At 34.2% G+C, this 24,456-nt stretch overlaps 1 protein-coding gene across 1 annotated transcript; it reads left to right on the forward strand.

Annotated features, from left to right (window-relative positions):
* Nucleotides 1–897: 897 nt before the first annotated feature.
* LOC114381372 (myosin-9) lies at nt 898–23,514 on the forward strand. Its single transcript, XM_028340613.1, has 26 exons — nt 898–1,193; nt 2,825–2,953; nt 3,905–4,048; nt 4,166–4,311; nt 4,384–4,540; nt 8,539–8,597; nt 9,069–9,228; nt 9,312–9,461; nt 9,570–9,706; nt 9,789–9,935; nt 10,029–10,130; nt 10,479–10,536; nt 10,624–10,725; nt 12,140–12,177; nt 12,608–12,734; nt 12,819–12,989; nt 13,076–13,207; nt 13,427–13,536; nt 13,658–13,718; nt 13,999–14,176; nt 18,440–18,645; nt 18,876–18,980; nt 19,985–20,167; nt 21,070–21,209; nt 22,457–22,701; nt 23,145–23,514. The coding sequence occupies exons 1-26, from the start codon at nt 1,191–1,193 to the stop codon at nt 23,186–23,188; spliced, it is 3,234 nt and encodes a 1,077-aa protein (XP_028196414.1). The 5' UTR covers nt 898–1,190; the 3' UTR covers nt 23,189–23,514.
* The last annotated feature ends 942 nt before the right edge of the window (nt 23,515–24,456 follow it).

A 24,456-nucleotide genomic window follows, 5' to 3' on the forward strand; every position in this document is an offset into this window, starting at 1 on the left:
TGCAGTTATATGTATCAATAAAATATATATGTGCTATGAGTCAGGTAGTGGAAAATTAGAAGGGCAAGACCGGTACCAAAAATCATATGGAGGAGCTGATAATTAAAACTACTGTGTGTACTGATTTCTCGTGTAACAGGAACCGTTCTTGTAGATATATTTTTTTTTCGTTTGTGTATAATGTTTATTTAATTTAATTATGGATATGTTACGCTATTAGTAGTATTTAAAAACATGTGCGGTAAAAAAATATTAATTTAGAAAAAAATAAAATGAGAAGAAAATATAAAAGGTGATACTTATTTTAGGCTTAAGTGTAATTTTAATCTTTTATTTTTAAAAATTCATAAATTTGGTCTCTTTATTTTAAAATAAAGATATTTAGTTTTTTTTTTCAATCTCACAGTTTTAGTCTCCTGTTTAAAATAAAAACATTTAATTTTTTAGTTTTGTAACATGCAATTTTGGCTGTTTCATCAAATTTAAAATGTTAACTCAAATTTATGATAACACAAAATTATTTATTTAATTAATGTTATACATTTTGATCTTTAATCAAATTTGAAATGTTAATTCAAATTTAGTGAGGGTTACATGAAATTATTTGTTTAATCAATGTCATAGTTAATAATAATTTTTAAATAATTATCGCTTTCAATTTGACAAAAGATTAAAATTACATATTTTACTTAACAAAGAGATTATACATTTTTTTTAAATATGGGAACGAAAATTGTGAATTTTAAAAGATAAAAAATTTAATATTTTTATTTTAAAATAAGAACACAAAAATTACTAATTTTAAAAAATAGTTGAACAAAATTACATTTAAGGTTTTTTATTTATTTATTTAACCCATTTCACATACTTCCACAACATGTGTGTATTCAAACGGTATCGTTGGTACCCGCGAAGTCCATGCGGCTCGGAGAGGAGAGGGAAGAGTGCGAGTCCACAAGCATGGCGATTTTGCAGGGCCTTGCTTCGGACATTTCCTCTCTCACAACCTCCTCCATTCGCGCAACTCAAAGACGAACAAAACTCTTTCGTTCCCTTCATCTCTCATCATTTCCTCCTCTTCTCTTCCCATCGAGTCGAATATCAGTCGATGATTTCACTTTCACGCCGTTGGAAAATGCGCGCACCTGTTTCTCTTTGCATGTGACTCCTTTTCTCATATTCTTAGAATAATGGTACGGTTATCGCTTATTTCGATTTGAGTGATTGATTTTTGCAGATTTGAATCTTTGCTAGCTAGGCATTTAACTCTCTGTTTCGAAATTGCTCGATTTATTAGAGATTTTACGATTCATAAGTATTCGGATATTGATAGGGATAGATAATAAAGGAACTGGTTGAAAAGCCTAGAAGATGAGAAACTTAATAAACTGATACTGAAGTTAGCAGATGCAAAAGTTGTGTTGTGGTGAGAGTGGCTGAGATGTTTGATTGAACCTATACAGAGTCATATTTTGTATACTGCTGTTTTGACTGAGATGCTCTTCTGAATGAAGAATGGAGGGAGAGTGCATTTTTAGACTCCAATGTATGTTATGCTAATAATGATTTATTTGCTTTGGTTACCGATTAAAAATGTTGATTTAAGGTCATCACTCATCAGTCTCAAGATAGGTTTCGTATGTATCTCGAGTCTTGACAACTAGTGGAGATTTGAATATCCTTCTTTCCGCTAACTAGATATTTATATTTTGTACCAAACTAATAATTTCCATGTCAAGAGCTATAGAGGTCTAAAATCATGATTTAAGTGATTAAAGAATATACTGAGTTGGGGGGAGCGGGAGTTTTGAATGGAGAAAGAGAACTTAGGTTTGTGAATGGAATTTCTGCCATCCATAGCAACAGCAGGGCGTTCAAGTGGGATTGGGTGCCATGATTATGCCCACATTAGCACATTCTGTGTGTGTGTATATTCCGAATATTGAATTTTGATTTGTTTTAAGGCTAGTGCTATGTTAGTGAATCTGAGAGTGAACTTCCTACTAGAAGTGAGTCTTATTTGTAGGAAGTATCCTTAATCTATTCAAACATTCATTAGATAAACAAATGAAAATTAAAATGTTATAAAAAACTTCGTATCCCATTGCCCAGAGGCTCTTCGCTATGCGAAGGTATGGGGGAGGGATATTGTACGCAGCCTTACCCTTGCATATGCAAAGAGGCTGTTTCCGGATTCGAACCCATGACCAACAAGTCACCAAGGCACAACTTTACCGCCGCATCAAGGCTCGCCCTCAAAATTAAAATGTTATAAAGAAAATAAAAAAATGAGATGACCTCATTAAATAATCATTTCCACATTTTCTCTGTTTTTTCAGTTTCCTTGGCTCTTACTTCAACACATTTTCTTTTTAATATGGTGTTTGAAACTTATTAGATATGAGAATAAAATTTTTGCACTAACTTTACTCAATGCTCAAATATGTCTGCACACATCAAAGGACTATAGCATAAACAATAAAATAGACTTATTAGATAGTCTTGTTTCTGTTATCACATTTTCCTTACGAAAGCTACTTCAGAGTTCAGACACTGCAAATTGACCCTCTTTTACTCAGTTGGGAATTTATCTTCATATGTTGATTGATACTGATAAAACACTGGAAGGTTATTTCAAGTCAAATAAATGGAATGATATACAGATTGCTTCAGCAAATAATTGATCGATCATCTTGGAATTTTGTATATTTTTTCTTGGCTTTACATAGTTTCCTTGTCGACAAATAGAAACATGATTGTTTAATGTTTTAAATATGTTGTAATCAAGAACTTTCTTAATGCTTTTTGATTTCAAATGATACAGGGGATTCCAGAAAATATTGTTGTTGGTTCTCATGTTTGGGTTGGAGATCCAGAACTAGTTTGGATTGATGGACAGGTACTGAATATTAATGGTGAAGAAGCAGAAATTCAAACTAGTAATGAGAAGAAGGTAATTTGAGATGTTTTATAAGTCACAACCTTTCAATCTAATGTTTCTAATTATCTCTAGTTCCACTTTGTGATGTTCAAGTTTTAAAGGATTCTCGATATTTCAACTTCCTCATTTAGTGTTTTTGACATTTTATTTATTGTTTTAAGAAACATATATATTTGCAATGATTTTTGAGGAGGATCTTGCCCTTAAAATACCTAGCAAAGGGTAGACTAGAAAACTTTAATATCTGTAAAATAAGCTCTCTTTAACATTTTCTGTCAACATCTTTAGTCCATGACATCATTAATCTTTATTTATAAAAGAAAGACTTAAGTTACATGATACCTTTTTTATGTTCTTATGGAATATAGGGATCTTACTGGTTAATTTGCACAGCCTATTTAAGAGGGATATAGAAATGGGTGATTTTATTCTCCCTTCGTTTTCCAGTTGACTAGCATCTATGGTTTATAGTGCCCTCCTCAAGTTTCTAATATATTTTCTTTTCTATAGTCCTTCTCTTTGTGGGGAACAGTTAGTTTCAGAGCCCTAGAAATGTAGAAGGGGATGGCTTAAACAGTGCAAGAAAGAAAGGAAATTCAAAGCTGTAGCCCCATTTTACATTAGTTATCGATGATTTGAGAAAGAATACAGAGACAGGCTGTTTCGTATGTGAAATGCTTAACATTTCATTCTCTATCTCTATTAGAAATGTGGTTCATTTTAGCTATGAGAAATACATATCCAAAGACTTTGAAAACATTGTGTTTATGCGATTCAAAGTTATGTCACTTCTTATTTCTTAAGAACTATAAGTCTATAAACATGTAAACTAAGTTCTTTGGAGACATCTATTGAATTTCTTATTTCTGTCAATAGACACTATGCCTAATGAGATTAAGAATGCAACTGATTTTACATCTCTTTAGCAACATTGCTGCATCTATTCTGTTTCCATGTCACTAGGTTGTTTCCCGTTTGTCAAAATTATATCCCAAGGATATGGATGCGCCTACCGATGGGGTTGATGACATGACCAAGCTTGCTTATTTGCATGAGCCAGGAGTGCTGCATAATTTGGAAACCAGATACATGATGAATGAAATATATGTAAGATTACCACCTACATTCAGTTTGAAATCAGTTAGTGTTTACCTTGATGGAAGACAAAAACTTAAACTGCAGCTATGTATGGATATTTCTTATAATAATTTAACATCCTGGCAGACTTATACTGGGAATATTCTCATTGCAATCAATCCCTTCCAAAGTCTTTCACACCTGTATGATACTAATGTGATGCAAAGATACAAGGGAGCAACGATTGGAGACTTGGACCCACATGTTTTTGCTATTGCTGAATCAGCATATAGGTGAGTTTGCTCTTCTTTTAGTTTCATTTTTTTTAAATGGTATTCTTCTTGCTGACTGGTTGTTTAAATTAGGGCAATGATTAATGAGGAAAAAAGCAACTCAATTCTGGTTAGTGGTGAGAGTGGTGCTGGTAAGACAGAAACCACCAAAATGCTTATGCAGTACCTGGCATATTTGGGTGGTAACACTGCATCTGAAGGAAGAACTGTTGAAAAACAAGTTCTAGAAGTAAGAAGGTTATCTAACTCTGATTATGGTTGCTATTGTTTCTACATGTTTTGTTGTGAGTTGTACCAAGGCATATTGTTTAAAGCTATTTGCATGCTCTTCCTCTTGGCCAAAGTAAGAACTACTTGGTGATGCCTGGAAACATGGTGCCATAGACACTTAAAAGAACAAGAAGGAGGACATTTAAAGAACAATAACGAGGATCAACTATTTTGCTCTCATTAGTCATTATCGAGTGAAAAATGAAAAGAATGAATTCAAATGTGAAGATAATTTGGCATAATTCATATCTGTTAGCTAATGAATTATTGATTTTTGCTAATATTAGTTTATGGCTAATATATACCTCACCCTGCTGTATCATTAGATAACGTTTTTAAAAAAAAAATAAATTTAACAGTTTATTTCAAGTTGTTGAGATGAAAAATAGGAGAAACCATAGGAGAGTATTATTTATAGAATTTGTCATAAATACAAGAACAAGAATGTGCCACAACTCTATATTATGCTTCTGCACTTGATCTTGCCATAACATTTTGTTTCTTGCTCTTCCATGAAATCAAATTATCTCTAATAAAAATGCAAAACCTGGAAGTGGATCTCTTGTCAATGGGAGAGCTTGCTCAATCTTTGTCAGAATATCCCACAAGAAGTGTATGATCTTTCCTTCATACAAGAGGCCTTTTCTTGGGTCTCCCTTAATATATTTCATGATACAAATCACTACATCCCAATGATTGTCACAGGGATAATTGAGAAACTGGCTTACCACACTAATTGGAAATGAGATATCTAGATGAATCATTGTGAGGTAATTCAGTTTTCCAACTAATCTTCTATACATTTTGGGTTAAATTAGAGAAAAGGCTTCCTTGTTCCATTAGCTTGGTATCGGGATTCATAGGAGTGTCCACAAACTTAGCGTTCATCAACCCTATTTCCTCCAAAATGTCCGTTGCATATTTTCTTTGTGAAATCACAATCCCATTCTTGAATTGTGCCACCTCTATTCCTAAGAATTAGTGAAGTATGCCAAGATCCTTTGTATGAAAAATGATGGCAATGGTGTTGTTTTACTTGAGAGATTCTATGGTGATCACTGCATGTGATGACACTATTGTTGATGTACACAATCAAGCAAATGCATCATGTGGTTAAATGGCACTAGAAGATTAAGTGATTAGCTTCAGTTCTAATCATACCAATTTTTTTAACTATAGTGCTAGATTTTCCAAAACATGCCCAAGGACATTTTTTAATACCATGAAAGGACTTACGCTACGGAAGCAACAAACTAGACCAGAAGACTCCCCCTTAGTAATAAACCCAAGATGTTGTTCCATGTAAACTTCCATGAGATCACCATGAAGGAAAGCATAATTGATACTCCCTCTGTCCCTAATTATAAGACCCTTTCAAATAATTCACGTCCCTTAAGAAAAGTAGTTAATTTAGTTAATCGCATTAAATCTGTCAATTAATTGTACTATCATTCTAAAATTACCCTTTTCTTATTTCTCTATCCACTTAATTGTTTCTCATTAATGTTTAGAGAGAGAATAATTAAGTAAGGGTATGCAGGAAAAAGAATAATTAATGCATCTAGAAATTAGAAAAGGATCTTATAAAAACGGACAAACAAATTTTTGAAAAGGGTCTTATAATTAGGGATGGAGGGAGTATCAAATTGGTAGAGGGGCCAATGGCAAATAGCAATTATGGACAAAAATAATGAGACAAAGGCCATTTTAGCAACAAGAGAGATAGTATCACCATAAGAAGCCAAAGGCCTGAGTATAGCCTTTAGCAACCAAAGAGCCTTGAGGTGATCAAATTGGCCATCAAAGCCAACCTTTATTATAAAAATTCATCAATACCAACAACAAATTTCCTCTGGGGAACAAGAACTAGGTCCTAAGTACCATTACTCTAAAAGACACACATCTCATCAATCATAGCTTGTCTGTGGCCAGGATGAGAAAAAACATCACCTACAATCTTAGCGATAGACACAAAAGAAAAAGAAGAAAGACAAACATAATGTGAAGAAGATAAATGATGATAACTTAAAGTGACATTTTGTGAAGAAGGATAATGAATAGAACATATACCTTTTTTGGAAAGTAATTGGGATTTGGGAGATCAAGTACTAGAGGCAATGTTGAAGGGGACATGGTAATTGGTTTCAAAGGAGAGTTAGTCCTATCTCTGGTTGGTGGTGGCACAAGATTATGGGTTAGTCGTTGATGCACCTATAGGGGGAACATGCAAGAGGTGGTACCTTTGGAACATAAGGCAACTTTGGAGGGTGAAAGTGCACTAGTTGATGGAAGAGGAAGTGGTAATGCGATTAGGGTGGAGTTAGAAGTGGATGTGGTGGACACAAAGTCGGGAATAAACTCATAGAAGTTAACATTCGCGAGAACAACTCTAATTGATTTTTCATTCAAATCAACCAAGTACATTAAGAATAATCATCAATAAAGGTGAATTGACATGACTCACAAGAAGGTAGACAATTTGGAAAGAATTGGTACTAGTTGTTGTAACTTGGCAAGACTAGGATGACTCAATTGATCGAACCAACATGAGCAGAGGTGCTAAGTTAGTCCATGCGACTGACATTTGGAGCTAATTATCTGACTCAAACTTTGAACCTACATGACAACAAAATCTCTAGTAAAAGAATTGACACAATCAATAGAATGAGTTAAATGACTAATTGATAGTAGATTAAATGGAGACCCTTTAACATAAAGGAAATTATCAACCAAGGAAGATGGTAGAAGGCAGATAGTACCAAATCCATAAGATTGTTTGAGACCCATTAGCCAAAGGAAAAGAGGGTAAGTAACTAGAAGTTGAAAAAGTGGGGAAAAAGGACTTATTACTAATGATGTGAAGAATGGCACTAGAATTAAGGACCCAAGGACCAAGAGATGGGGGCTAAGAGATACCAGGAAAGGGATTACCCGTGTGCACAACAAAAATAGTAGGACTGAATGTCTAAAGTTCCTCTGTGGGTCACCTGGGAGAGGGAAAGAGAGAGCAAAAAGGAATGTGTAGGCAATAAGTGGCACACCAGGGCAGTGGGGGTGATCCAGCAGCTGAAACACTGGCTGAAGACACGGCTAGATGAGCCGCCTCATGCAATAAAATGGAGCTTTTGAGAGGTGTATGGGGGCACATGGTGTGTTATTTTTTTTATGCCGCAAGTAGCAGATCTGTGTAGATTGGCTCATGGTGAACACAATGGTGATCTTGTTGGAAAACTCGCTCTCTGGAAAAGTTGCTGGAAAACAGTAGTGAAAAACATGCTGAAAAAGAAAGGAGGTAGTCATGGATTAGGGTTTTCTTGTTAGGCTATGGATACCATGTTGAGATGAAAAAATATGAGAAACAATTACGAGTGAATCCATCTATAACTTGCACACCGGAGAGTATTCATAGAATGAGTTACAAATACAAGTATCATGATTTCTCCATTTCTGTAATTGCATATAGCTACCCTATTAGCCTATTTACATTGATTTTGACACAAATTTCAGATGGATTTGACCTATCAGGACATTCTACAATATACTTATTGTAACAACTTGATACTAGTAGAATAAATAACAGGCAGTTGATCAAGCAAATGAGGCTAACTAGATTAATTTCAAGTGATAGAGTCTGCTGAAATAGAGTCACTATTGTTTAGTAATGTCTGGATTTTGGTTGTTATAAGATCATGAAGTAAACTAGTCCAGGCTCCTCTAGTCTTTTTCACTTTTGTTTCTCTTAATATTTTGTAATCTTCTTTGTATTCTCCTTCTTGTAATTAATAATATTTTTTCTTATATATGAAATTAGAAGCCTTGCATTTTTTTCCTATTAGATAAAATTCTGGTTTTGATTACTCTTCTCTTGGTTAGTCAATTGGTTTGTATTTCATGGTTTATTGCTGGCGAATGTTGAACTCATCACTCCCCTTAAAGTTTTAATTTGTAATGATGCAGTCAAATCCAGTTCTTGAAGCATTTGGTAATGCAAAAACTGTTAGAAATGACAATTCAAGGTAAGAGATTTCTGGTTATGTTCTATGATGCTTGGTTTTTGATGTTACATTATGTGCAATACACACACACACACACACTTTTTATACTATACTTCTTTAGATCCATACTTGCATTTCCATGTGTGTGATTTCTAGTATATGGTTTATATTCATATTAGTATCTTGTATAGGTGGAGGTTTTTGAATACTTAACTCAAATTTTCTTCATCTTTTGACTTTATCATCATTTACATACTCAATGCTTTTTAGTTGTCATTAGTTTAATCGGGAAAAATGTTCATGAAAATGAAAGACAATATTTTTCATTGAAAATTTTTCGTTGGGATCTTTTTCTACCTTTCATGTTATTTGTATTCACACAGTCATCAGGAAGTACCGGGCATCATAAAAGTTCTTTCTCGTTTATGAATTAGTGATTTCAATAACAAGCAGCAGTTTCATACCTATTTCTGTTTGTTTATTTTCTTGCAGCCGTTTTGGAAAATTTGTTGAGATTCAATTTAATAAGTATGGACGAATATCTGGTGCAGCCATTAGAACTTATCTGCTTGAGAAATCTCGTGTTTGCCAAATCTCAGCTCCTGAGCGTAACTATCATTGTTTCTACCTTCTTTGTGCTTCTCCTCCTGAGGTAGGCAAGTCAAAGCTTGATCTTCTATTCACCATTCTTCATGTCCTTTATAATTTTATTCGCAGCATCCTGATTTTGTTTAGGAAAAGGAGAAATATAAGTTGGGAGATCCTAGATCATTTCACTACCTTAATCAATCCAATTGCTATGAATTAATTGGTGTAAATTCTGCTCAAGAGTATCTGAGCACCAAGAGAGCCATGGATATTGTGGGAATCAGTCAGGAGGAGCAGGTACAACTATAACCTTTGTTAGTGATTCTACTAATTTAATTTAGCTTCCTCTCCAAACAAAACTTCTAATTAAAATTAGTAATATTTTTCCTTCCTTCCTCCTCTCAGGATGCTATTTTCAGAGTTGTAGCTGCTATTCTTCATCTTGGAAACATTAAGTTTGCAAAATCAGAAGAAACTGATTCATCAGTTCTAGAAGATGAAGAATCCAAGTTTCATCTCCAAACAACAGCAGAACTTCTCATGTATGGCTGAATTTTTGCTGTTATCATTTTGCAATATCTATGTATTAATATTATTTATCAATTGATTTTATTCATATTTCAGGTGTGATCCTAATTCTTTGGAAGGTGCACTCCGTGAGCGTGTGATGATTACTCCAGAAGAGATCATCAAAAGAAGTCTTGATCCTCTTGGTGCTACAGTTAGCAGGGATGGTTTAGCCAAAACACTATATTCTCGATTATTTGACTGGTAATGTGATTTTGTAAGTCTGAATGATTTCTTATTTCACTATAGAAGGAATTGAAGACATCAAATACAATTATGTGTTTTTGTCATGTCCAGGTTAGTCCAAAAAATTAATATCTCCATTGGGCAGGATCCTAGCTCAAAATGTCTCATTGGTGTTCTTGACATATATGGCTTTGAAAGCTTTCAAATGAATAGGTGAGAATAGATTTTTTTTAATGTAATCTTGTTATTGTATGTTTGCATACTCTTATTTAGGAAGAAACATGTAAACATGTGTACAACACAAGGTCTCATACAATCCACTTTCATATTTGTTAAAATATATGTGCATTTATACGTTTGCACAGTTCCTATTGCTCTAAGCTTCTTTACTTCATTGCACTGTGGTAGTTTGAAATCCTTATCCTTAAAATTATCCTTCTCCTTCAATACCATTAATATTTTGAGTTGGAAAAGACATATTTGCAAACAAGCTCTCCCTTTAATTTTGGTGCTTTATTAAATAAGATGAATCCATGCTGATACGTAATTTCCTCTTTGTAGTTTTGAGCAGTTTTGTATAAATTTCACAAATGAAAAGCTGCAACAACACTTCAACCAGGTATGAGGTTAGTTTTTCATATATTTGACAACTTCAGTTGTGAGACTTTTCTCTTAATATTAATCTGATGTCAATGATGTGCTGCAGCATGTGTTTAAGATGGAGCAAGAGGAATACACGAAAGAAGGGATTGACTGGAGCTACTTAGAATTTGTAGATAATCAGGATGTACTGGATCTCATTGAAAAGGTTTCTTCAAACTTTTAGTCTATGCTTAGTATTTATTAAAGGAACTTGTGAAAGCATACTTTATAGGTTTACTTTTTTTATTTTTTATTTTTTAAAGTAATACTTTTGAAATTCAGAGGCAAACAATTGACTAAATTTTATAAATGGTAAAAAACCACAAATGAGCATAATTTATAATACAAAAGGAGATTAAATTCAACATAGCAAAAAAAGTCTCATAAAAAAACTATAATACGTAAATGCTCACCAATAAATATTATGGCACTTAAGCATGTCTATGATATCACACTTTTAACAGTTTCAATCTCATCATTTTCTTGTCCACCGTCACTGAAAAAGAATTGCCTCTATGACTGGTTCGTCAAGAGAAAGAGTACCAATTTCAAGAATGCCAATCCCTTCAAGTGGATCCCATTCATCTCCACCAATATCTCACATTTTGTTTCACCCTCTTAATAACTCTTGCTCTTTGTTAAAAGGAGATGGAGATTTTTGTACGTATAAAAACTAAAATCTTCTTCTCTTATGGTTGAACCTATATTTTTTCATAGAATGGATAAAGGATTATGTTCTATAATTTCTATCACAACAGGAAGGTTTGGGTACAGGCTTGATATGTACCTAAAAAGTATTCATGCATACCCAAATTAAGTACCCAATTTGTTTTGAAAGATATTTTTGTTATGTAACCAATACGTACACATGAGTACCCAACGAGTATTGGGTGTTTGTCCATACTCAAAACGTGTACAATATGATTTTAGAAGTAACCATACCCAATACATGTATGGCATGATTTTAGAAGTACCCATGCTTCAAAGGTTTTCTGATAGATTATGCTTTGCAAAGACCTGTCTGTTTTCTAGACATTTGCCATTAACTACTGTTACTAGGTCTAAATTACCATCGGAGTTGTTTACATGAATAATAATTTTGGCGTAATCAATCTTAAAATCATTTCTGATTGTAAAAGAGAAACTAGTTAGGTTGAAATATTGTCTGGTACATATTGTACCTATTGTGGCTGCTGCTAGACCAGATGTCTGGCAGTTGGCTAGCTTTACAATTGATAGTGTATACTGTGTAGTTATTGTCTTGTTTACACTGGTACACATTATTCTTTGCCAATGGACCATATATGCTTCTATTTGAGCGATGGAAGCCTTTGAGGTGGCTATCATTTGTCAGTCATGGTATTGGAAAGATTCCAGGATCATCATCCACAAGGCATTCTGTAGTCAAGATATTTGTGATGATAGCTTCTCGGTTCTCACAACATGATTTTGCTATATTCAGGAATTCTGTTTTGAAATATTTATGGAATATTTGTTTCAGAATTTTCTAAGATTATATCCTCTGAATCTACTTTCAGAATGGCACAACACTGATATCTAAAAAATGTCTTCTTTTTCAGAAACCAGGTGGAATCATTGCTCTGCTTGATGAAGCTTGGTATGAAGAAATTTCTTTATTCTTTGCTGTGTATGCATTTATATTTGAAAAAAAAGGAAAAAATAGAGAAATGGGAGGAGTTCCATAACTGTGTCATGCATTATATCTTTGAATAGATTGTTACTGTTTTAGTAAATGGCAGTCCAAGTTTTCTGCATGTAATGGGATGTGATGCATTGATATTTGGAACTATTAGGATTTGATGTTCATTCTTATGAATTTGAAGTGAAAGAATGGGTAAGTTTTAGTCTCTTCTTTACTGATAACTTTTTCCAAGTCTTATGGTTGTTTCCTGATAATCTCTCCTGATGAAGTCATTGATTATATTTTCAAAATTGTTCATAGGCTGCGTATAAACTTGTTACAATTTTGATTTTTTTCCTTCAATATTAATAGTACCTTTATTGACATTTTCATTGTCTGCTTGCAGTATGTTTCCTAAGTCAACTCACGAAACATTTTCACAGAAGCTTTATCAGACATTCAAAGATCACAAACGCTTCATCAAGCCAAAATTGACACGCTCAGATTTCACTGTTGTTCATTATGCAGGGGAGGTGAGTTTGAGTCTTCAAATTGCGATGCAACTTTTTTCACTGTGAGTTTCTGCTAAAAGTTGTTATTTATCTGCTTCTTTTCAGGTTCAGTATCAATCTGAGCAGTTTTTAGACAAGAACAAAGACTATGTTGTTCCTGAACATCAAGACATGCTAAGTGCTTCCAAATGTTCATTTGTATCTGGCCTTTTCCCTCCAATTTCTGAGGAGACAGCCAAATCTGCTAAGTTTTCTTCTATTGGTTCTCGTTTCAAGGTATATAAAATATGGTTCTTTATGTATCTGATAGGCCTTACTGCAATCCAACGGACGGAAGGTTAATGTTGTACTTATTTGTGCAGCTACAATTACAACAGTTGATGGATGCACTCAGTCTGACAGAGCCACACTATATTAGATGTGTAAAGCCAAATAGTCTATTAAAACCTTGCATATTTGAAAATATGAACGTTATCCAACAATTACGATCTGGTGTAAGTAAAATTGGGAATTGAGTTCTACCATATTTGCTTTGAGGGTAGGACTATTGACACTTCCATTGTCTATTCATATTTAATGGGGGACAATTAGAAATTGCAATTGAAAATATCGTGAAGAATGTGATGAATAGGCAATTAGAAGTTACAAAAGCTGTTTGCTTGTTCTAATTAAACTTACCTCTGTAGAATTTTCACCCAATGTTGATATTGTAGGGTGTTCTTGAAGCAGTAAGAATTAAATGTGCTGGATTCCCCACTCACTGGACCTTTCATGATTTCTTAACTCGATTAGGCATTCTTGCTCCGGAGGTTCTTCGGGGGAAGTAAGTGCAGCTTAACACCAATTTTAGTCATGCTCTTTTTACTCAAATAGTTTTGATACCACAGTTTATACTTTGACATTTATTTGGTTTCCCATCTTAAAAATGATCCACATTTATGTAGCTTCGAAGAAAAGGATTCATGTAAAAAGATTTTGGAGAAGATTGGGCTGGCAGGTTATCAGGTAGAGCTGGAAATCTATTGAACTTTGTATATTTTTAAGGAATGCAAAATTAAAAGAATTTGTTATTCTATAACATTAAAGTTGCTGTCATTTATTTCCTGCAATCTCTTTTTGGTACTTGTCCATTTGACTGGGGGCTTGAAATGAAATGTGTAAACCATTCTTGTCTTGTGAAAATTGACAAATGATGGATATTTTGACTCATGTTGACCAAAATCCTTTATTGCAAGATGGTTTTATATGTTCAGCTGAACTTTCTGTGATCTGGCTACTTCTGCAGATAGGGAAAACACAAATATTCCTAAGAGCTGGTCAGATGGCTGAATTGGATGCTCAGAGAGCATTCCTGCTTAGTAGTTCTGCAACAGTTATCCAAAAGCATACTAAAACTCATTTTAGTCGGAAAAAATATATTGCATTGCAAAAGTCCTCTGTTTTTTTGCAATCCATTTGCAGAGGTCAGTTATTTGTCTTTTTTGTATTATGTGAAAGACAAAAAGCTTTTGTATCTGCCTTGGTTACTCAGTGGTGGTCTGGTGGGGTATCTCTATGGGCAGAATAGCATGAAGTCTTTCAGTTTGAGATGCACCTTCATTCTATTCAAATTACAAGTCCTTTTTCTTTTATAGTTTTTACAGATTCTTTCGTAGTCTTGAAGTCTAACCCCCAAAGGGTGGGGTAAGAAATATAATATTGTCATATCATATTTGGAGTGAAACATAAAAGAAACTCTGGTAATGATCTTTTAGAAAAAAAAAAAAGTTATAATGGGTGCACACACACAAACACACAAGAAAAGAATCCTATTCTATCTCTACAGGCAATTCATGACGTTATCTCTGTGTGCCCTGTGTTGATTTTCCCTTCTAGCTCTTTTGAAACATTCTGAAACATAGTATAATTGACACTGAACAATAAAAAGTGGTATGAAGATCATTATCTTGCAGAAGCATTAAATCCCTCCACTTGCAAGAATCTGTGAGGATCAATAGCCAATATATGGAAGCAATTAATTAAAATCACACAAACACAGAAGAGATGCTAGATTTTTAATGTAGAAAACTCCCTCAATCAATGTAAGACGTAAAAATCATAGGTCATCCAGACCAATGAAAAGAACCCCATTATCATCAAAATGGGTACAAAGCTTCCAATAGAGAATGAAGAAGATGAAACACACCCCAGAAACTGGGTTCTGTTCAAGCACAATATCTCCAATTCCAAACAACGAATAACCAATCCAGTCGTTGAAAATGAAGAACCAGATGTCCTGAACCTACTGACAAAATTTCAGGTGGATCCCAATGGTTAACAAATCCACAAATGCAGTTTTACTGTGACTTCTCTGAATAAGTGATTTCCTCTTCTTTTCTCTCAACGGTGGTTGATAGAATTTGAGAGAAAGTGAAAACTAAGTTTTGAGATTGTATTTCAGAAAATGAGAAAGTCAATTACAACAGTGAGACTTCCGCTATATAGCACCTGATATTCCTAACTGACTACAGTACAGTTGTAACTAACTTGATCTGGCTACAGATCTTCTTACAAAGAGTTATACTTCTCTAATACCCTCCCACAAGCTCAACAGTGGTGAGAAGTTTCTAAATCACTCACTTTGAGCTTTGGTCAAAAGATCTTGAAAGCGTGTGTGAGAAAGTGCTTTGGTGAGGATATCTACATATTGATCTGAACAGGGGCTAGGGTCATGAGATAAAGAAGGTAAAGGTAATGGAATGTTGACAACAAGGATAGATGCTGGAATAGAGTCTAGTGTATTGGAGGCAAGAGAAGGTGAGGGGAAGACACAAAACAGGTCAGTGTAGGGGAACCTATACCCATTGCTATGACATCTTTGGAAACAAAGAGTTGTCCATCAGCTGAAAGGCACTTGTAACCTTTGTGGGGGGAGGAATACCCCTAGAATAGTTTAGTGTAGGGAATGACAAAGTTAAGAGAGGAGGTGGGAAGTCTGTTTATGAGATAGACACTTATGAGGAAGGCATGGTCCCAAAATTTGAAAGGGAGAGAGGCTTGTGACGAAAGAGTGATACCTAACTCACGTGCTTTGTTCTACTGCCCCATTTTGATGATGGGTGCGTGGACAAATGACATGATGAACTCTAATTTGGGTTAGAAAGGAAGTTAAAGATCTGAACTCTCTCCCCTAGTCTGTTTGGACAGCTTTGATAGATGGGTTAAACTGTTTTTCAATTATAGTTTAGAACTGTTTAAACATGTTTAGTGTTTCTGATTTTTGTTTTAGAAGATAGATCCAGGTGAAGTGAGTATGAGCATCAACAAATGTGACATAATAAAGTTAACCTGAGGAGGAAAGTGTTGGGGCAGGTCCCCATAAATCACTGTAAATGAGTTCTAGAGGAGAATTTTAAGTGGTATGAGACAAAGATGAATGTAAGAGATGAGTCTTACCCATACAACAAGAAGAGCAAAAATCAGATGCATTCTTGTTGATTAATGGAATATTACAATATTGGAATACTTTCCTTTGTACATCTACATCTGCACTAGGGTGGCCTAACCTAGCATGCCTAGTAGAGAAAGAAACAGCATTAGCAGTAGTTGTATTTACATGAGAATTGTTTACAGCAGAATGAAAGGGTGTAATTTGGAATGTAGTCTTTGAACTTGATTCTGCAGAGTTTTGCAGTAGAGAAGGAAATTGATACAAGCCATCCGATCCCACAGTGCCTTTGAGGAGAATCTCATTGCTACCCTGTGATTTCACCAAACAAAACAAAGGATGAAATTCAAAGTATACAGAATTGTCTTTTGCAAACTTGCTGCACTTAGAAGGTTCTTAGTAATGGAAGGGACATGTAACAGTTTTTTGAGAGGGAATGAAAATTGAGTTTAAAGGTGTCAGAAAATGTGTGGAACCTGCAGATTGAATGTGTATGCCTTGGCTATTGCCAACAATTATTTGATCTGGTCCTGCAAATAGAAAATGTTGTTGAATGTGCTGAGCATCATAGTTGGCATGATGTGAGGCTCCCAAATCAGGGAACCAAGTAGCTGAAGTACAAGGATTTGTATTGGTCAACATAGCTTCAGTGTGGCTTGAATGTAGTACTAATGATGGTCAAACAAATTGTGCATGATTTCCTGAAGGATAGTGTGTTAGGGAGTAGAGAATCCATATGGAGATGGGTGCCATTGAGTGTAAAACTGAGGATTAAAATTGTCAGACTGATATGTTTGTACAGGATCATAACTCTGACCAAATTGATGGTAGAAATGAATGACATGGCACTAAACAAAGTTACAACCACAACCACCACAAAATCCACGACCACCAACCAGCACAAAAGTGAGATCTGCCTCCACAGCTACCATGTCCACCAGAGGCAGTGTTTGTGTTGTTGAAATCAGAGCATTGATCATTTGACGATGCATTTTGTGCAACATTAGCTTGTAGTGCTTCCTGAATAGGATGAGACAAAAAATTTACTGAAACCAAAATTTTCTTTCAAAATTTGTCAAGTCGAGCTTCATGTGTTATGAGGGTTTCTACTTCATCAATTGACATTGGATTAAGTCTATTAAGGCTACAGTAGATTCATATTCTTCAGGAAGGCCTTCGATTATTCATCAGTTGAAACTGTATCACCAATTATGGTGTGTTAACTAGGGATTGAATTCAAAGAAGTACTTCGAAATTGTTTGATCTTGAAGCGTTGTGCTTTGAAGTTTTGTGCAAAATTGTCGTGTCTTTGCATTCGTGTGAGAATAAAAGTATAAGTGAATCTTGTCCCATAGCTTCCAAGTGCTTTTTGCATCCAATTACTCAAGCAAGCATGTTGTGAGAAATCGACAATTGCAACCACGAGAGTAACAACCGGTCTTGCTGCTCCCATGCGATATAGGTTTCAGAGATGCGATTTGCTTCACAATCTTCAACAGTGAGAAATTTTGGTGGAATTATTGGATTCAAAAGGAAGTGGTGAAGATGATGTCTGTTGATTACCACTTTGACTTGCTGGCACCAAAGTAGATAGTTATTTGAATCAAGTTTCTCAAACAAAGTGAAAAAACATAACTGGAGATTTCATCAGAGGAGACACCGTAGTAGAGAGAGACGAAGGATACAATCTTAGTGGTTAAGCGTGGATCAATTAATTTGAGGTCATCTAGGGTTTAAGCCAAACTCTGGATACCAAGATAGAATTTGAGAGAAAGTGGACAATAAGTTTTGAGATTGTATTTCTGAAAATGAACAAGTCAATTACAACTGTGAGGTTTCAGCTATATATAGCACCTGGGACTCCTAACTGAACTACAGCACAGTTGTAACTAACTAAAGTTAGTTGCAGAGCTGAGCTCGGCTCAACTCTTGGTGCTCCCAGAAATTGGCCACTCTCTCATGTGCCCTAATTAGATTAGACCCCTCTCCCCATAGGTAGGTGAGACATGGAGTGGGCTTCAACTTTTGGGCCTTTCTCCACATAGGAAGGGAGCCAAGTACCCAAAAATATCTTAGTTAATGAAATGCATAAATAATTGCATAAATAATTGCATAAATAATGAAGACTTTTTAGAGTTCAGTTTGCCTGCCATTTGTTTTTTTCATAACTTCTTCATTGTTTGTTCTTACAGTTTAAAAGGGACTCTTAAGCTATAATATTTAAGAAGTTTTTCAAAAAAATCTAGATGCATTATTTACTCAATTTATCATATTAAGCTTTCATTGTTTCAACTTTTAGGAGAACTGGCTCGAAGATCGTATTATCACATGAAGAGGGAAGCAGGTGCAGTCAGAATTCAAAAGTATATGCGTGGAACACTAGCCAGGAAATGGTACACCAAAATAAAGATCTCTGCCATTGTCTTGCAGACAGGTTTTCGAGCAGTGGCTGCTTGTAATAAATTTAGATATAGAAAGCAAATTAGTGCATCAACTACTATTCAGGTTAGAGGTGTCCTTGTAATTTTGGGTAAATTATGTTTTTGGTCCCTCAAAATATCTCGAATTTCGGTTTTTAATCCCTATAAAATTTTAATATGCTTTTAGTCCCTACATCTAATATCAAAATATAGGGACAAAACATATAACCAAATTTGAGGGACCAAAAACATATTTTATCCTATTTTTTAAATGCTTTTTTGTTGACTGAAATTTTAGGAATGAAAAACATGCAGTCCTATTGGCGCCGACATAAAGCTCTCTATGACTATCAGAACCTTAGGAAAGCATCAATCAGTTCACAAAGCATCAATCACTCCAATGATAAACATGAACAGAAGGTTGTATATTTTAATATTTGCGCTTAATTATATTTTTGGACTATGTGAAGTTTTGGTCCCTCAAGTTTTTTCAAGTTAATTGAGTTCTTCTAGTTTTAAAATAAGCAAATTTAGTCGCATATCAAATTTATTTTACTTATCAAATTATTATTTTCTATTCAAATTTTGGGGGGATTATGATGGATTTGGGATATGAAATAATTTTAAGAGTTTTGAAGTAAGAAATTTAGTTGAAACATAAAATTTGAAGGATTTTACAAGATGTGAGATTAGGGTATAAAGAAGGTAAGTTTTGAGATTTTTTTATTTTTGGCAAAATTTGATGATTTAGTTGGTGAGTATTGAGTACAAGAGAACTTAATCGATTCAATTTATAAAGATTTTGGGTAAAAAAATTGAAAATTTGAGGATTTTAGATAGAAGAAATTCATTGGAGGACCAAATTTGCTTAACTTTAATAACAGAGGGACTTAATTAGCTTGGAATAAAAGTCGGAGGACCAAAATTGCATAAAGTTCAAACTAGAAGGACCAAAAATGCAATTAAGCCTAATATTTTTACTTTGATAATTATTGGGTAAAAACTCAAGTCCCACATCAGCTAGAGATTAGGTCAAGATAAAGTATATAAGTGAGGGACAACCCTCTCCCTATGACCTAACTTTTGAGATTGAGTTAGGCCCAAACCCACATTCTAAGAATAATTGATAAATTTCTGTTTCTTTATAATTATTAGTAGCAGCTAGTCTGCTTGGTAAATAGGGCAATATTTAATTGTTAGAGGTATAATTCAAAACTATCGTGGAGCCTTCTCTTAATTGCTTACAGCTTTCAGGACTACTTCCATTTCTGGAAGAAAAAAGCTTAGGAATGTCTTTGGTGCTGTAAATGACAATGAAAACAATGAATACAAAAACACATGATCTACCTTCTTTATGCATAATTATCTTAAGTTCCTCCTGCTGACACAACAAAACGAACTGGTTTGCTATCATGAAATGCCAGGTTTTGGGGACACCTGTGCTAAATGAAAGTCCTTCTATGGAAGAATCTTCAAATCCTGTCCAAGAAGAATCATCAAGTCCTTTCCAAGATGATGAAAACATTGAAGCTATCAGGGATTCCTCTAGTCCTCTCAAAGACACTGAAAAGATTGAGGTTCTTACTGTAGAAATAAAAAACTTGAAGGTAAACATAATATATCTAGTATCTTTCTTAGAATATCTATAAAATATTCTAGAATATCATTATTATATCTTTAGAATATTTTATAGTATCGTAGATTATCTCTTAAAGAAGTGGTTTCTATATTTCTTAATATGTGTTTCCTTTTTAAATTATGATCGGGAATTTAGTTTTCACATTTCAATATATATTTTTATTTGTTTCCTTATTTAATAGGATTAGGAGTTCACTATGAGTATAAATAAGTATTAATGCTTTCTTTTTTTGGTAACACATCATTACACACCGTATATCAATATTTTATTTTATTATTTAGAGTTTGTTTTCCCTTTTCCAACCTTTCTACCTAGATCTCTACAATTTTTTGAAATTAAAAGGAATCTTCAGTTCTATACCTCTATGTTTTGTTCTTCTCATTTTCTAACATTATATACCTGTAAAATAGATAATTCATGGTAAGAGTTTCTGTATAGAATGGTAACTTTTGTTGAATTACATGAAAATTAACTGTAAAGAGGCAAGAGAGGAATAATATTCTTTTTGCCATAGAACTCTTATATTTATTGTAGAGATTAGAGAAGATTGATAGATAATCAGTTTTAAAAATGAAATGGATGCAAACAATCTATAAATGAGTACTGACTGGAAACTGATACAGTGGGTAATTTGTGTACATGATTGTAGTTTATAATCGAGGAATATATGATATGAAACCATATTGGATCAAGGATGAACGGTTCAGATCAAAGCATCATTTAAAGAATCACATGGTTGTCAATGTTATAATGATCTGCTGCTTTTATGTCATACATGTCCTATGTACATATATGTAACGGGTTTTGGCTTATTTTTATAATTATTCAATTCAAACTTACCAAGTTTTATATATTTATCGCATTTCCTAGGTCATGTTGCAGGAAGAAAAACAAAGAGGTGATGAATATGAAAGGAAATATGTAGAAGCTCAAGGATCCAGCGAAGAGTTACGCAAAAAGTTAGCAGAAACTGAAAAAAGATTATATCAGCTTCAGGACTCGTTGAACAGGTAGTATTAAAATTATCCCCTTGAAGATTTATGTAATCTTGCAATTTTAACTTTTTCCAATACAAAATGCATCTATGATGGTTAAATCTTAGCCCATGGTATACCAAGAGGAAAGCAGATAGAATAAAGGAAGGAGTGAGACAGCCCCAGAATAACTGTGTATGTGTGTTCCCTATGTACTTTTACTAAGGATATATTATCTTTCAACTGAATATAGAACTTGCATAAACAATTACAAAACCATATGATGGGGGTCCTGAAAGGATCAAAATCATTCTGTCAACATTCATGAACACTCTTAGCAGACATACACACTATTTAGACACAGTTGTTTCAAGTTGAACATATGTTGATAAGTCATGCTTTTCCAATATTAATTTTTATTTAATCCTATCAAGTCACTAATTACTTTTTATTGACCTGGCAAACTTACAGGATTGAACTGTTATAGAAATATTTGATGATATATAAACATTACCAAAATCCATCTTCCAAAAGAATTATTACAAACTTGGAATGTAAGGGTCAACAAATTTTAGGTAAATTAAGGCAATAATAGTTATAGTTTTGAAAGAAATAATTCTAAAGTCTGTTTTGAAGTTGTCAAGTTTGCAAATTCAAGGGGGGGAAATAAGCAAGCTGTGGAAGAAGGAAAAATTTGCCTTTTATTCCTATGTTAATATTACCGATCTTTACTTCAGGGGCTGCTGCTGGAGTTCTCTATAAGTATGGCATCCACTTGATGAATATTTCAAAAGCTTCATTTATGTATGTTAGGTAGCCGTATAGTTGTCCTTTGGGAAGAAGATAGAGTCATCCTAATTTATGAAGAAGTGTTGCTTTTGAAAGATCTGCTTCCATAACCAAAAAAACAATTATGGAATTTATGGTAAATAAGTTATGTTTTCAGTGATTGTTGGAAGAACTGGAAGAAAATGTCCAATGTAGAATGTACTATACAGTATGAGTCATGGCCAGTCATGTTCAAAAGCCTATTTGGAACATTAAAAAATGGCCAAGATTTACCACATAACAGAAACCATTCTTTGTGGGTCTTAATGGACATTATGGTTTAAAGTTCAAAGAACATAACCTGGGGGGAAAACATTAAAGAGGGTTTAACTATGGTAGCATTCTAAGAAATTGTTTACTTTTCTGTCATCTATGGACATCACTACGATTTGAATTATGACTTTTAAAACTGAATTCTATTTGATTAATGCTAGATCTAAATTAGTGTGTATCAGGATGATATCTTCCATGTCAAGTCAAGTTGCCGAGCTGAAGACGATCTTGAGTACTTCATCAAGATTGAGTTCAACTTTTCGACCTATTGCTAGGGTTGACATTGCTTCCAGTAACTCTGATACTTCATCTACAGACTCTGATTTCACATTTCCAGCTCCTGTTTCGAATACCGAACCTTTGTCTTCCCCAGAGTCAAATTCTTTCCAACTAGTAGTTCAGGATGTCACTGCAGGGGATGGATCGGGTTAGTCCAACTTTCTCCCCAAATTTCAATGTACTAATTATCTTCCCATCAAACTTGCTTACTGCCTTTGGGAGAAAATAATTTGGTAGTCAGAGGGAGTAATGCCAATATAGAGATCCTGTCATGTGTATTGTAAATGTAATTTTATAAATAAGAATAGAAGTACTCTTTTTGAGACCTTGCAGCCTGTAATCTGGGGTTTGCAGTGGAATATCAAAGATAAGGTACTGGTAGTAGCGTAGTATGATTTAGTTGCTTCCTATAATAATGCAATTATATGCATCTAGGATGACAGTAACAGTAATTGCAATAAAATAAACAGTAAGAGTATGGCTTATATTTGGATTTCTTGTTTGAATTGTCCTCTTGTTATGTATGAAAAGAGGAAAATAAGACGTGTCTGACAGTATCATTTTTCCTTTTATTCATGGTTGCATTTTCAGGATCTGAAAGTGGAAAGGAGGGTTCATTTGATGATTTCTTCTAGTAAAATTTGTATTTCTTATAGGGCTTAAATTTTCATTTCCTCTGTCTCTGGGGGAAACAAGGAGGAAAGACAGAAAGATTTGGAGGTGGCATTGGTTAGGCATGTTAATTCCTTCTACCACATACTCTAAAAAAATTGTAGATACACAGTTCATCTTAGGATCCTGTAGATCAGTAAGGTAGAGGTAGCAAAAGTGTCAATCTATGATGAACCCTTTGATCAGTGTTTGACATTGTTTACGTCCCTTCTGAATTCTATATTATTTGATGTCAAATGACACAAAGTGACAATTTTTCGTATATAAAAGCTTTCCAGAGGTTTTTCTTGTTTTCTGTCTTTGTGGTTCTCCACCTTGCTACGTTGTAGTACCATCTGCTTGGCGCTTCATCTTTCAGATATCAGTGATTTGGATTCAGCTTCGGCCACTGAATTGCATATTGCCCAGGGCTTAATAAATGGTAAATCTTTCGGAGCTTTTGATGCCTCTAACGTCTCACAATTTCTTAACTTGAGATGGTTTTCGAATTTAAGACAATAAATTAAGCTGTCATGCCACTATTGTTAGCTCAATCTTATATTGGGAGTTCACTAGTGAGTACATACCTCAAGATTCAAAGAATGATTACAAACATATTCACATATTATCCATCAATAAAATACTCATATCGGTAACGAGATTTGAATCGAACCCACTAATATAACAATGACTCTAAATCTAACTAAATTTAAGGATACTTATTAGATAAAATAAAATAGTTGGAATTATTCTCCCGCTAAAAAGTTAATAAATGTCCATTATTTTGTCAAAAGTTGTTACACATACAAACCATGATTGTCTTGCATTTTGCATTTTTTCTTTCCTCCCACTTTTTTGTCACTTTTTTCACTAACAATTTTTCTTGGGTAAACAATGAACCGTGGTTTAGTTTTTGGGAATTGCTTGGAGCATCCACAATTTTCCAAAATGTTAAAAATACCCTTATAGCATTTTTGGTTATAAATAGCATGTTGAGTTTTTCATTTCTGCAGTGCTATTTTTTTCCACAAAATTTTTGTCACTTAGTGTAAGTTGCTTCTGTTAAGGTTAGTTTGGAAGCGTATTTGATCTTCTGTGGTGTACGTGCGCTTGTGAGGAGTATACGGTGAATTTTGGTCGATTTTTATCATCGGAAAAGGAGAGGTAAGCAAAAAAAAAATGATATGTACATATAGATCAACAATCTGTATGATCCATACGGATTGGCAATCCGTATGGTTCATACGGATCA

Source organism: Glycine soja, chromosome 13 (genome assembly GCF_004193775.1).
Source record: "Glycine soja cultivar W05 chromosome 13, ASM419377v2, whole genome shotgun sequence".
Lineage (NCBI taxonomy): Eukaryota > Viridiplantae > Streptophyta > Magnoliopsida > Fabales > Fabaceae > Glycine > Glycine soja.

What these genes read in the sequence shown, in the direction of transcription:
- LOC114381372 (XM_028340613.1), top strand. An exon ending in TCCAACAATTACGATCTGGT is followed by an intron (nt 13,208 to 13,426) that starts GTAAGTAAAATT and finishes TTGATATTGTAG; the next exon opens with GGTGTTCTTGAAGCAGTAAG. An exon ending in CCGGAGGTTCTTCGGGGGAA is followed by an intron (nt 13,537 to 13,657) that starts GTAAGTGCAGCT and finishes ACATTTATGTAG; the next exon opens with CTTCGAAGAAAAGGATTCAT.